Source organism: Monodon monoceros, unplaced genomic scaffold (genome assembly GCF_005190385.1).
Source record: "Monodon monoceros isolate NGI ecotype Baffin Bay Population unplaced genomic scaffold, NGI_Narwhal_1 Super_Scaffold_11, whole genome shotgun sequence".
Taxonomy (NCBI): Eukaryota; Metazoa; Chordata; class Mammalia; order Artiodactyla; family Monodontidae; genus Monodon; species Monodon monoceros.
In genome coordinates, this window is record NW_021703767.1 from 1,501,875 (window position 1) to 1,516,088 (window position 14,214).

General features: G+C 58.0%; 1 protein-coding gene across 8 annotated transcripts in view; it reads left to right on the top strand.

Annotated features, from left to right (window-relative positions):
* The window catches only part of ITGB2 (integrin subunit beta 2), a 41,050-nt gene extending 32,453 nt beyond the window's left edge, over nt 1-8,597 (top strand). For 4 of the 8 annotated variants that reach the window (XM_029215361.1, XM_029215358.1, XM_029215360.1 and 1 more), the window contains 8 exons: nt 1,194-1,283; nt 2,105-2,245; nt 3,731-3,918; nt 4,003-4,247; nt 4,380-4,599; nt 4,760-5,247; nt 6,724-6,890; nt 7,053-8,597. In XM_029215361.1, coding sequence (XP_029071194.1) covers nt 1,194-1,283; nt 2,105-2,245; nt 3,731-3,918; nt 4,003-4,247; nt 4,380-4,599; nt 4,760-5,247; nt 6,724-6,890; nt 7,053-7,115 — 1,602 coding nt within the window. In that variant the 3' untranslated portion in view covers nt 7,116-8,597. The remainder of the gene's footprint in view (nt 1-1,193; nt 1,284-2,104; nt 2,246-3,730; nt 3,919-4,002; nt 4,248-4,379; nt 4,600-4,759; nt 5,248-6,723; nt 6,891-7,052) is intronic. The other 4 variants (XM_029215363.1, XM_029215364.1, XM_029215362.1 and 1 more) reach the window with 2 other exon arrangements.
* Nucleotides 8,598-14,214: the final 5,617 nt, after the last annotated feature.

The window sequence follows — 14,214 nt, forward strand, 5'->3', positions numbered from 1 at the left end:
TGAGCCTCAGCTTCCTGACCCCATTCCCGGGACTCCTAGCGAGTAGGGGTCAAGGAGGCCCGAGTCTGTATGGGCAGCTTACGCTGGACCCTCCTCAGTATGTGTTTCTGCACCGAATGGAGAGCAGGTGGCCAGGGGTGTCTCCGAGCCCTGGCGGGGTCCCAAGGCTGAGGAGGAGAGGAGAGGGTGGCAGAGGCCGGAGGTGGGGTGGCGAGGCTGTGTGTCCTTATGAGCTTTGTGGAGGAGCCTGGACTCCATTCTGGGGCGTCACAGCAGGGCTTTGTGGCAGGGACGTGACCCACCCTTGGTTCTGCAAGATAAAGTGATGGTACAATTTCCCGTGAAAGATGGGCTAAGCTAAGGGTGGCAGGGGACACAGATGTTCCCTGGAGGCTGCCCCAGGCTTGTCTGCATGACCTCGGGCTCCGGCCTGCCCACCCCAGAGGTGCCACTGGACCAGCCGGCCCCGCCTGCCAGACCCAATTGCCACAATGTTGTTTAACACACAGCCATTGTGAAAGTTAGATTATGTTAGCTCACACGCTCAGAACACATCGCTTCCTGGTTTTGTGCCACATTTCACGATTACCTGTGCCCTTGGGTTGTTTGTGCCTATCACATCTGCGTGATGGAGTGGCATCTTCTTTTTTTAATAGACTTATTTATTTATTTATTTAATTTGGCTGTGTCAGATCTTGAGGCACGTGGGATCTTTCGTTGCAGCGTGGGCTCTCTAGTTGTGGCACGCGGGCTTAGTTGCCCCGTGGCGTGTGGGATCTTAGTTCCCCGACCAGGGAGTGAACCCGTGTGCCTTGCATTGGAAGGCAGATTCTTAACCACTGGACCGCCAGGGAAGTCCCTGGGGTGGCATCTCACCGTGGCAAGGCACACTTTCCCGGCTCTGCCTTCAGTGCTGGGAAATCAACAAGGGTGGAGTATTTCTACTGAGGAAATCGGCAAACGCTGCAATTCAGGGTGTGCTTCCTGAGAGCCAGTGGTTAAACGTTTGCCTGCACAACACTGGACCACGTGCTGTGTTACCTAAATACAGTAAGAAGTCGGGGGCAGGGTTGTCTGAGCCAGCTCACAAGCAGGAAGGAAACCCTCTGGGGTGTTATTACAAAACTGGGTGGATGCTGAGGTGTCCTGGTACCAGGGTTCTGGCCACGCCCACCTGTCTTCTTCCCTGACAGAAGCTCACGGAGATCATCCCCAAGTCTGCAGTCGGGGAGCTGTCAGACGACTCCAGCAACGTAGTCCAGCTTATTAAGAACGCCTACAATGTAAGTGTCCCCCGGGTAGTCAGCCAAGACGCCGTGCTGCAGGCCAGCAGGAGGATGGTCTGGAGAGGAGAGCCCCTGCGTTCTGTGGGCCATCCTCGGGCACTTCCCCAGGGCAGCTGTCCTCCTCGTTGATGGTGTGGTAGGTGCCACCCCAGGCCCTCCGTGCCTCCCCTGGGACACAGGCATCAGGCCCTCTTCCAGCCAAAGGGTCTGCTGGCCTCGCGAGCACAGCTCGCTGGGGGCACCCAGTAAGCACTTATGACACTGCATTGAGTCAGAGCCCCACTGAGGCAGCTCCGTTTGCTGCTCGTACCCTCCTGGAGCCCTAGCCACCCCCCACCCCGAGCAGGCCCTCCCAAACTCCAGATGCTGCCCATGGGGCAGCTCTGTCTTTGCACCGACGATGCCACCTTCAGTGAGTGGCTCATTCACCTCTCTGTCTCTCTCTATCTCTGTTTCTCTGTCTCTCTTCCTGTCTGACGGTCTGTCTCGCTCTCTCTCATTCACTTAGACAGTTTTTCCAGCTCCCACCCTGTGCCACGCACTGGGGTTTCAGTGGTGGGTGGACGGTCAAGCTCCCATTCTTGCAGGGCTGTGACCTGTCTCCACGTCTGTCCCTTCCACTGGCCTGTCTCGGGGGGGGTGGCATGGATAACCCTGCCACCAGCGGCATGGGGTGCAGGACCCGGCACCCGTGGAGCTCTCAGTGGACACACGGGTGGAGGGAGGGGGATGAGAGGCGTGCCGGCCATCGGCTGGGAAGGGGCGGGAAGGGCCGGGGACAGCGGGATGAGCCTGATCACGGTGCTCTTTGCCCACAGAAACTGTCCTCCAGAGTCTTTCTGGATCACAACACACTCCCTGACACCCTGAAAGTCACCTACGACTCCTTCTGCAGTAACGGGGTATCGAAGGTGGACCAGCCCAGAGGGGACTGCGACGGCGTCCAGATCAACGTGCCGGTGAGGCTCCCTCCCGGCCTCTGGAAGGGGCTCCCCCAGGGACAGCGAGGGAGGGTGCACCCCGGCACACAGCTTCACAGGGACCAGCAAGAGGCGGGGTCCAGTCCACCGCGGGTCCAGTTCCTTCCCTTGAAAATCCACACACACTGTTCGCGGCCCGGTGTACACCGACCGCCGCGAGGACGGCAGCGCCCCCTGGGGGCAGATGCCGGGTACAGCGCCACCCGCCTAAGAAGGGCGTTCCTTCTACACGGGGCATCTGCTTTGCTTTGATTTTCTTGATTTTTGTGTTTTTGTTTTTTGACAAACACATTAAAGCAGGGGCCACACAAATGATTATAAACAGGCACTGAGTTATGTCCCTGATATTTTTAATTTGTCGTGACCAAAACAAACTTTTCCTTTCTCCAGCTGTGAATTCATATTCAGCAAAAGATTTGCTTTTATTTCTAAACGACATCGGAATTCTTTCAACTATGTGACTTACTAAACGTGTGTGACTTTTTAGTGAAATGTATCCCCCTCATACGGGGTGATCCAGACAGGAATTTATTCAATCTTGTGACTGATTGCTTACTTCCCTGATGTCTCTGCTCTGTCTTCACGTACGGGTTGGAGATTCACTCACCTTGATTTGCAGTGAGGCTTGCCATGGCCGAGCTGGTGCCCCCTGAAGCTCAGTGCTGGCTGAGCAGCAGTGCTGTGTGAGTGGCAGGAACTTTGCCCTGCCCACTCGGTTCCCCTTGGGCATTCGGGGTCAGAATACAACCCCACATGCAGAACCTAGGACTTCCTGTGCGATTTTGGTACCTCAGCCTCCAGGCTTCAGGACAGAATACATGGAGAAAATATACATCATTTACAGAGTCACTCTAAAATTCTTTTAAAGGGATGTGAGATTAAAAGTATTCTAGGGCTTCCCTGGTGGCGCAGTGGTTGAGAGTCCGCCTGCCGATGCAGGGGACACGGGTTCATGCCCCGGTCCGGGAAGATCCCACATGCCGCGGAGCAACTAAGCCCGTGAGCCATGGCCGCTGAGCCTGCGCGTCCGGAGCCTGTGCTCCGCAACGGGAGAGGCCACAACAGTGAGAGGCCCGCGTACCGCAAAAAAAAAAAAAAAAGTATTCTAAAGACATCCCTGCCCAAGTCCAGGCCACCAGAGGATGGTGGGTGTGGGAGCTGGGGGAGGGCTGGGGGACATGTTCCAGCATCTCTGACTCTGAGTTTCCAACTCTCATCCTCTCTTCCCTCATCTCCCCTCCCAAGTGCTGGAGCCACCTGGAGTGTCCATGTCCTTCCCTCCCCCCACCAACATGCACTCCCCCGGGGCCCAGCAGAGGCGGTCCCCTCCGTGCTTGGGAGCCCAGGACGCTGACCCTCACCCTGCTAGGCCGTGCCCTCGTCCACGTTGCCCAGGGAGGAGGTGGGAGCAGGGTTGTGTGCCCGGGGTCCAATGTTCACCTGAGCCCTGCTTTCCCACTACAGATCACCTTCCAGGTGAAGGTCACAGCCACAGAGTGCATCCAGGAGCAGTCATTCGTCATCCGGGCGCTGGGCTTCACGGACACGGTGACTGTGCGGGTCCTCCCCCAGTGCAAGTGCCGGTGCCGGGACGCGAGCCGGGACCACAGCCTCTGTGGCGGCAGGGGCTCCATGGAGTGCGGAGTCTGCAGGTGAGGCCGCGGCCCCACCTCCCGCGCAGGCGCACCGCGGCAGAGCCGGCGCGGGAGGTCCCTGACTCCACATCCCCCATGCAGGTGCGACGCCGGCTACATGGGGAAGAACTGCGAGTGCCAGACGCAGGGCCGGAGCAGCCAGGAGCTGGAGGGAAGCTGCCGGAAGGACAACGGCTCCATCATCTGCTCGGGGCTGGGGGACTGCATCTGCGGGCAGTGCGTGTGCCACACGAGCGATGTGCCCAACAAGAAGATCTACGGCCAGTTCTGCGAGTGTGACAACGTCAACTGCGAGCGCTACGACGGCCAAGTCTGCGGGGGCGAGAGTGAGCGCGGGGGACAGACCAACCTGTGGAGCCTCAGCCGCCCCTGCGGCGGGGTGGGGGGGTGCGGATCGGGGCTGGGGCTGGGGCTGGGGCTCGGGCGGGGCTGAGTCTGCGGGGTCCCCTGTCTTCCAGAGCGAGGGCTCTGCTTCTGCGGCACCTGCAGGTGCCACGACGGCCACGAGGGCTCGGCGTGCCAGTGCCTCAAGTCTACGAAGGGCTGCCTCAACCTGGATGGCGTCGAGTGCAGCGGCCGCGGCTGGTGCCGCTGCAACGTGTGCCAGTGCGACCCCGGCTACCAGCCGCCCCTGTGCCTCGAGTGCCCAGGCTGCCCCGCGCCCTGCGCCCGCTACGCGTGAGTATCCCGCCGCCCCGCCCGCCTCGCGCCTCCGTGGCCCAGGAGAACAGCCGTCAGGCCGGACCCGGGGCGCGGGGCGCTGAGGACGGCCCCGCAGCTCCGGGCGGCCCGCGCCCCCGCCCCTCCTGCCCGCGGTCATGCCGCGCCTCGCCCGCAGCAACTGCGCCGAGTGTCTGAAGTTCGACCAGGGCCCCTTCGCCAAGAACTGCAGCGCAGCGTGTGGGGAGACGAAGCTGCTGCCCAAGCCACTGCCCGGCCGCACGTGCAAGGAGCGCGACTCCGAGGGCTGCTGGATGACCTACACCCTGTTGCAGCGCGAGGGGCGGGACAGATACGACGTGCACGTGAACGACACGCGCGGTGAGCCCGGGCGGGTGGGGTCAGGACCGGGTCCCCGCACCGCTCAGCCCGCCCGCCGTGCGCCCTGCTCCGGGGCGGCCGGCTGTCCCGCAGGGTCGCTGCCCGGAGCGCTGGCGCTGAGCACGGCCTGGAGCGCAAGCCCCGAGAGCAGGCCCGGGGGACCATGGGGGCCGCCGGACCCACATCCTGCCCTGGCCCTGGAGCGGCCCGCGGAGCCGGAGCCGGCTTCCCCAGGTGCCGCCGCCCGGCTCGCCAGGGACCCAGAGGCTGACTCTGTCTTCACAGGTTCCCGGGACACGGGGTGGGGACACATGAACCGGTTCCCAGGGGTAAAGACGCCGGCGGGGCGTGTCTCAGAGGTCAGAAGGTCTCTCTGAGGAGGACGCTTGCAGCTGAGACCAGGGGATGAGAGGGTCAGAGGTGCTGGGCTGGGCTCTTACTGGGCCCCCGTGAGGCCGGGGGCTGGGGCAGGGGCGGGGTGGGAGGGGTTGGACTTATGTCTCTTCCCAGACACACCAGAGGGCCAGCCGGTTTTCAGAGGAGTGCGCTGTGCTCTCACAGGCCGGGCGCAGACCTGGGAAGGGCTACTGCCCAGTCCGGGCACTGAGCAGGGCTGGGTTGGGGTCCTGGGGGGGGCGTGGACAGAGCCTGCCCTTGGATGGAACTCTGGGTGGGATCAGGAGGGAGGGCAACAAGTGGGGACGGAGAGTAGGTCAGTGTCGAGGAGGTAGGTTGAGTGGACAATGGCAAAGCGTGTGTGGGACGCGGGGACTTAGAGTAACACACCCACGAGGGTATGGGCTTCAGGGTTACAGCAGCAGCACAGGGAGCCGTGTGGACACACCAGCTCTCGGTACCCCCGCCCCTTTACTGCTCAGAAAGGCTGCGGGGGTGGGGCACAGGCCGCGAGGCCGGCCTCTGGGGTGAGTGCAGCAGACGTGGGACAGCAGCCCACCCCGGGGACCTTGCAGGACTGAGACCTGCTCCCAGCTCCCCTCCCCACGACAGGACCCCCAGGAAGGCAGATAGGGCCCAAGCCCTTAGTCTGTTACCAGGGCGGCAGAGCCCAGCCTGCTGGTGCAGACAGCTGTCCCCAGGTGTTTTAACAGGCACGTGTGGGGTCAGGTCTGGCTTTGCGCGTGCTGGCTAAGTTGTTCCACTTCTGTGAGGGAGGGAGGTTCCCTGGAGAGGCCAGGATGGTGCGGGGGGAGTGCCTGCGAACCCCAGTGCCCACGAGCCGGGCAGACGGGCTCACGCTGAACATCGTGCCTTGGTCAGGCGCCGCGCGGGCGTGCTGCAGTCCAGAGCCTCCCCTCCCCCAAGCTCAGGGGGAGGCTGGGTGCAGCCCCTCAGGCACTGGGACCCCACCCTCCTCATTCCCAAGGCTGCTGCCATTGGTTCCCCTGGGAATGCCTTTACGAGGAGAGTGCCCACCCCTAAACTGTGATCCAACGTGGGTTAGGCTAGGTTCCGGTGATTGGGTCATTGGCTGTCCAGGTGGGAGGCCAGGGTCTGGCCCTGGTTACTTACTGGCCACCTCGGCCCCCTTTCCTTCTCCATGAACAAAGGGCCTCTCAATTTCATTTGGAACCACATGGCCTGGCCTTGTGCCCAACTCTGCACCCTCCCTGGCTGGGGGCCGGGGCCGGGGCCGGGGCCAGTTTGCTCACTACCTGTCGCTGAGGGCCAGCAGCGGAGCCCCGACACCGTGCAGGGACGGGGCGGGCCTGACGCCCCGGTGTGTGTGCCTCCTTGCCTTAGAGTGCGTGAAGGGCCCCAACATCGCCGCCATCGTGGGGAGCACTGTGGCAGGAGTCGTGCTCGTCGGCATCCTCCTGCTGGGCATCTGGAAGGTCCTGACCCACCTGAGTGACCTCAGGGAGTACAAGCGCTTCGAGAAGGAGAAGCTAAAGTCCCAGTGGAATAACGTGAGTGGCCCCGGGGCCCCCGCAAGGGCGCGCCTCCCACCCTCTGCGCCGAGGGCACGCCCACGGGAGCACGAGCCTGCCTCCCCCCACCCTCGCAGCGCGTCCCCGGAGCCCAGCGCCTTCCTCCCTGCGCTGACAAGTCACGCTTGCTTTTCTCACCAGGACAACCCCCTTTTCAAGAGCGCCACCACGACAGTCATGAACCCTAAGTTTGCTGAGGGTTAGGGCTGCTTGGTGAAGACGGGGCCTCCTGCACCGCCCAGGTGGGAGCACCCCACGCCACGTCCCCTCCAGCAGGCCGCCCGTGACCCCGTCGCCCGGTGGACTTGGCTGACGACACTTGACAACTTCACCACTAACTGAAAGTCCACCGTTTTTCCTGCCCCCAGAATGACAGATGCGGCCAGATAATTCTAGGGACTCATCAGAAGGGCCAGCCTCCCCCTTCTGACATGAGTGACTTTTGATAGCAACTCGAAGAAGGAATTGCTCGCATCCCGTAAGGTTAGACGTGTGTTGCCCCGTAAGGTTAGACGTGTGTTGTCCCGTAAGGTTAGACGTGTGTTGTCCTTTGTAAAAATTAACACAGCAGCCTGATGAAAGGTGGCACAGATTTATTTATGTGTGAACTTCTCAGAGTGTAAAATTACACCCCATTGATCGTGCTGCCCCCAATCACGTGTACAGAAAAAATTAATAACCCTTCCGCAGGGGCTTCCCTGGGAGCCGGGCTCTGTGCCCCACCTCCACTGCTCTTCACACACTCCGAGGGTCCGTGTAGACTTTGGGCCGTGGCTCAGGGTTCTGTTTTTCTCCTTCCTCACCTGTTGGCCGTGCAAACCCCTCTCTGTCCCTGTCCCGGCTCCACCTCCTAGGCAACTTTCAGAAGACAGGGGACGGCCCCAGCAAAGGGGGTCCCCCTGCAGAGCTTGAACGGGGCCGAGGCAAGATGGGAAAGTGGGCGTCTGTCACGCTCTCGGCTGTCTACACCCGCTCTTGGGTGATGAGTGGAAGAGAGTTTAAATAAGTGTGTTTCTCACGGGCTGTTTCCTGGGGTGACCTGGAGGTCAAGGTGATCCCGTGTGATGGTAGTAGGTGGCAGGTCCCAGCGTGATCACCTAGCCATGTGCGTGTCTGCCAACCTCTGCAGGCTCTGTGTGGGTCTGGGTGCGGGTGTGGCCCGTGAGGGCCCGTCAGGGTGGGGCGGTCCTGGGTCCCCAAGGAAAGGGCTCTATTCCAGTATGTTAACATTCTCTGCAGCCTTGCCAGTGCTGACTCTTTCCTCATGTTACACAGACCTGAGAGACGCACACAGATGTGAGCACGGGCTGCATGTTTGTGAATATTCATTCACGTGCATAGACATAGTTTCAGATGGTATTTCCCCTTATTTTTTTCCGTAAAATGTATAATTTTTTATTAAAACCCCAGCATAACTCTTTGTTAAAAACACATCAGTTCAGGGCCTTCCCTGGCGGCTCAGTGGTTAAGAGCCTGCACGTGCGCTTACAGAGCACTGCCTATGCCCGTCTCTGTGCAGAGAGCGGTGGGCAGAAGCAGAGACCCTCACTGCCCTCCTGGAGGTACACAGAGGGTGGCCTCACAGCCAGTGTAAAATGATAGACGATGCCCACTGAGACAGAAAAGCACGTGGTCCAGGACTGAGAGCGAGGTTTAAAAAAATAAAAGTGACCGTCTCACCCTGTACACTCCCGCAGGTGATAACTTTCGCTGCTGCTTGGTCCCCTGCGGGGGGGAAGCTCTGCCTTCCTTGCTCGAGCCCACTCACTGCTGCTTGGATGTCAGCACCCTGTCCTGTCTCGTCCTGTGTCGCCTCATCCCACCTAAGGCCTCTTACGCCTCTCCATCCACGCACCAAGCGAGGAGTGTGACTAAGGCCCACGGGTGCTCCCGCCTGTTGCCCATCACTCTAGCGCCCCTGGCATCCCTCCTTCCTGCCCTGTCCATAAACAAGCGGGTTTAAAACAGAATAACCAAAGGTTAACCTTCTGTCACCTTAGTGGTGCTGCATCCTCCCACACCTAGGCGAAGAATCAGGCTCTATTTTTCCAAAATGTTAAAACCCAATTGAACAAAATGGAATCACTTGCAGACAACATTGGGCTGCAGGTCATCCAGTCTCCCCACCTTGTAAATGTGGATGGCTGTGCACGTTCCTAGCCTTGACCCTTCCCTCCATGACCCCCAGAAGGCGAGCCCCTCCTCACACGTGGTCTGCAGGCCGCAGGTCCCCACTCCGGTCCCAAGCCCTTGCAGACGCGCCCCGCCCCCCCCCCGCCATGTCGCACAGGCACATCCAATGGAGTCTCATACTGTCCCCCAAACGGCTCCTTCCTCTGGGGTCCCCTGCGTGCAGTCCCCGTGCCCTTCCTGTGCATCCGCATCCACAGACACTTAATGACCATATTCCCTCTGTTACAACTGGGGTGCAATTCCCTCCTGATGCCCCTTGGTCCCCAAAACTCCAGCTAGGCGAGTGCCCTTCTTCCTCCAGCAGCACAAGCCCGTGGACCAGAAAAAACGTCCTGAGCCGCACCCTCCAGCTTCGGCGGTGTCCACATTCACCTTCTGGTTTGGTTTTGTTTTTTTTTTTGCGGTACGCGGGCCTCTCACTGTTGTGGCCTCTCCCGTTGCGGAGCACAGACTCCGGACGCGCAGGCTCAGTGGCCATGGCTCACGGACCCAGGCGCTCCGCAGCATGTGGGATCTTCCCGGACCGGGGCACGAACCCGCGCCCCCTGCATCGGCAGGCGGACTCTCAACCACTGCGCCACCAGGGAGGCCCTGGAATATCCCATTTTTTGTGGGTGGGGAGGGGCACGCCTGTGGCTTGCAGGATCTTAGTTCCCCAACCAGGGATGAGCCCGTGGAAGCGCGGAGTCCTAACCACTGGACCGGCAGGGAATTCCCGAGGGATGTCATGGTTTTAACCCTCAAAGTCCCTTAGCCCGGGAAACCCTGAAGTCTGGGCAAATCTGGATGGTGGGCCATCTCTGGTACGTGTGTTTTCCCCACACAACCAAGCAATTAACACAGTTCTCTGAGGACACTGGTCAGACTCCCACAGATTTAACTCCATTCTGACACCATCTGCCTGGAGATCTCACAGATTAAGGGCTCAGTCCCACAAGACCACCCCCCGTCCCTTGACCATCCCAGGTTGTCATCTGTGCTTCTGACGGAGCAGCTATAGATCAGAGATTCGGTTCATTTGCAAGAGGGGTTCACAGAACTGGGAAACAGTTTACTCACTAGATTACCAGTTTATTTTTGTAATAAATGAACAGCTAGATGAAGAGGTGCACAGGGCAGGGGATGGGGAAGGGGCACAGGGCCCCCAAGCCCTCTGAGCCCACTCTCCCCCCCCCCCCACTGGAAGCTCCCTGAACACGGTGCTTCTGGGTATCTATGGAAGTTCCATTATACAGGCGTAGGCATAGTTGATCAAAGCACTCCAGCCCCTCTCCCCTCCCTGAAGGCAGGGGATGCAGAGGAGACTGGAAGTTCCCCAGGCAACCAGACCCCATCCACAGCTGCTTTCCAAAGGTCACCACACGAGCAAACTCAGATATGCTTGAAAGGGGATTGTTAATGAATAACAAAGACACTCTTGTATCACTGATTACTTGGGAAATTCCAAGGGTTTTAGGAGCTCTGTGCCTTGAACAGATGAAGATGAAATATATATTTCTTATTAATCACAGTATCACACCACCCTCTGGGCCCCCAGCAGACCTGCGAATGGGCACATCTGGAGGGCATCTGGCTTTGAGTCCGCTACTTTTGTTTTAAATTCTAACTGCTGAGGGTCTTTTACTGTATGGGACCTGGGGCTCTCCACCTGGGCAGTTGAGGAACTAGAATAGTGGGTGCCTTATCATTGCCCTTGCAGAGTAGCACTTCCCAGCTCAGGGTCTCAGCAGCCTGTGCCTGGGGAGCTGTAAACAACACCTTGCCCACCAAGTTCTGACTGCCTTGCTGGTGTGTGCGTGCGTGCGTGTGTGTGTGTGTGTGTCTGTCTGAGAGCACTGGCATTGACACTTTTAAATGGACTTCAGGTGATGGCAGCTGAGGTTGAGACACCCCTGGCCCAGAACCATGCTTCTGAAAGGCTGGTTCAGCCAGCAGGCTCAGCTTCACCAGGCTGGGCCTGGCCCCCGACCTGCTGAATGAGAGGCTCTGGGACAGGCTTGAGTTCCACAGTTGAGTTTTGGCAAGTCCTGCAGGTGATTCTGATCCACTCTATAGTTTGTGTATAGTTAGGTGAAGCAAGCAGATGGAGGCCTAATTCTGGACATAAGGGTGCCTCTGTGCATGGGGGCTGCAGGTACTGTGGGTACAGGGGGTGGTGCCCCCTCAGGAGAAGGCTCAGAGGGCTCTCCCCTCCCGCCCCCCTACCCCCCCCCACCCATCCACCCTGCCTCTCACTGGCTGCATGACTTTGAAAGAATTAAGTTTTCTGTCTTGTCAAAGTGCAGGTGAAGGAAGGGGTCACAAGAGCCCCCTTCCCCGTCCCTGAGAGGAAGTGCGTTGAGGGTCCTGACTGCCCATGTGGGAGGGGGCAGGTGGCAGAGTTTTCTGTGTCTCAGTCCAGGGCAAATCCCTGGGCTCCAAGAGGTCCAACCTGGCAGGGACCAGGGAGCCCTTCCCAATTGCAGCCCCCTTGGAGCCATCCTCATACCCTGGGTGCATGCACGGTGCATGCATCTCTTAACCCAACCACAGAAAATGGGCTCTGGCCTGTCGGCACAGTCCTCTGCTTCTGTCCATCCCTTCCGCTGCCCCCCTGGCCTGAGAGCACCCACAGACCTTTCCAGATCCCTCCGAGGCACCTCCAAACTCTGAGGCCCTCAAGTGCACCCTTTGTCCTCAGCTGAGCTGCAAATGAGCTCTCCGCAGTGTTAATGATCACGGTGGTTAAAATGTGACCGGCCCAGGTAGACGCTTCGATCTTTTTACACAGCCTTTCTGGAAGTAATTCTTTAACTTACTAAAGAATGTACTAACAATGATGAAAAAATCAGATGGCACACTCAACCACCAAATAAAAACAACTCAGGTGAAAGGCCCGAATTGTGTGATTCCCATATGCACACTCCAGGGGCGGGGGCCCTGGAATTCCAGAACCAGCTGGGCTCAGGCCTCAGCCCACCGTGGCCGGTCTACCCCCGGACAGCCCTGTCCATGGTGCTGCCGTTGGACACTCCTCCTGAGTTAACACCACGAACTGTATCAAATCTCATCCCTTAACCACTGTTCTGGAAAGACCATACATTCTTTTTTAATTTCAGATTGCAAACAGAATACTCATATGTTTCTCTGGAAAGTCACTGTATTTCGTATTTCTCATCCTGTGTGGTTTTGGGTCTTTCCTATTAGCTTGAAGCTCTTTGACAATCGAATGTGTCAAGTTAAATAATGCTGTCCCGTCCTCCCCCTTTTCAAACAGGGACTTGGGCTCTAGTTACTGAGTTGTTTTTATTTATTTATTTATTTATTTTTGCGGTACGCGGGCCTCTCACTGTTGTGGCCTCTCCCGTTGCGGAGCACAGGCTCCGGACGCGCAGGCTCAGCAGCCATGGCTCACGGGACCAGCCGCTCCGCGGCATGTGGGATCTTCCCGGACCGGGGCACGAACCCGTGTCCCCTGCGTCGGCAGGTGGACTCTCAACCACTGCACCACCAGGGAAGCCCCTGAGTATTTTTTGAACTTCCTCATTGTTGAATTGTCCCACAGCTCAGTTGTATTTTAAAATGCCATTGCTGATGGCACTGTTTGAGATGCAGTAGCGTTCACTGTGTCTTGGTTAATGTTTACAAATGTCCAATGTCCTTCAAATGCCAGTACATGGCTGTTGTGTGGCTGTTACGATGAAAAAATGTTGCTTTCTGGGGCCATAGTTCTAAGCCCAGGCTGGTGTTTTTGTTTTTAATTCCAAAACTTTCTTTTTTAAGAAAACTTTTTTAATTGGAGTCTAGTTGATTTACAGTGTTGTGCCAATCTCTGCTGTACAGACAAGTGACTCAGTTATAAACATATAGACATTCTTTTTTTATATTATTTTTCATTATGGTTTATCACAGGATATTCAATATAGTTCCCTGTGCTGTACAGTAGGACCTTGTTGTTTATCCCGGGCTGGTGTTTACTCCAGTTCCAGTGGCAAATGAGTCTTTAAACGTCTTTTTCTATAACAGAAGATCCAAACCAAAGGGAGATAAGAAGTATTTGAACTGGAGGATGTAGGGCAGACACAGCTTACTGCAGTCAAGGGCCCTTTGCTGCCTCACATGAACAGGAAGGAACTTTGTCCCTCTACAAAGAGCCAGAGGCAAGTTGAAGGCATGCTTGTTAAAACATTGGACATCCACACTGGTGTGACGTCACAGATGTGCAGTCACTGTGTGCAGGAGCCCCAGGCTCAGGGACGCTTAACACTGGGCCCCAACCTGCAGCCCTCGGGTCCTTTCTGTGCGTGACCCCATGACCTTGTGATGGTCAGCAGTGCTGTGAGCTGAGCTGTGCCGCTGAAGCGCACGGAAGCGGAGGTCATGGAGGTAGGAACTGGCGGGGCTGGGATGCCAGCCTCACAGTCCTGATGCGCTGTTTTCCTGGCCCTATGACCTTCCGCAGGCACCCTGCTGGACCCAGTTTTCCACATCTGGCAGCGGGGCAGGATGAGGTCACTTTGCCTTTGGTCCCTGCACATCGCAGAGGCACAAATACACTGCAACCAACTGTGTCCTCCTGGCCGAGAAAAGTCTTTCCACACTGACCCTGGGGGTTGAGGACCAGTTACATTCCAACCAGTTGGGGCCGTCTCGGGGAGAGCAAGTACGGAAGATTTTAAATGCCACACCGCTGAATCCCAGCACACTGAGAGGGAGGGATGCTCTGATCAGTCTGCACCACACCTACCTCGCCGGGGTCAGCTAGATTCCGTACTGGACTGCAAAGCCCACTGCCCGGATTTCACCGCAGCCCTCAAGAGTTGAGGTAGGTGTGGGACAGCAGTGGAACACGACCCAGTAAGTGACGTTGGGGCCCTGGATTAGGTCAAAGATGGCAGACACCTCCCCCGTGACGGACGGCCCACCCCTGATCCCAGCACTGCTGCTACCGGGAAGGTGGTCTTACCAGGCTGGTCCAGGAAGCCACAAGCCAGTGACCCCAGGAAGCTTAGGAGAAGTATCCCTGGCTTCCCTATACAATACCCAAAGCCCCACTGTACTTTGGCTATGGAAACACAATCTTAAAAAGAAAGCAACTGGACTCCCGCAGTATATGTTTTTATCATTCCAT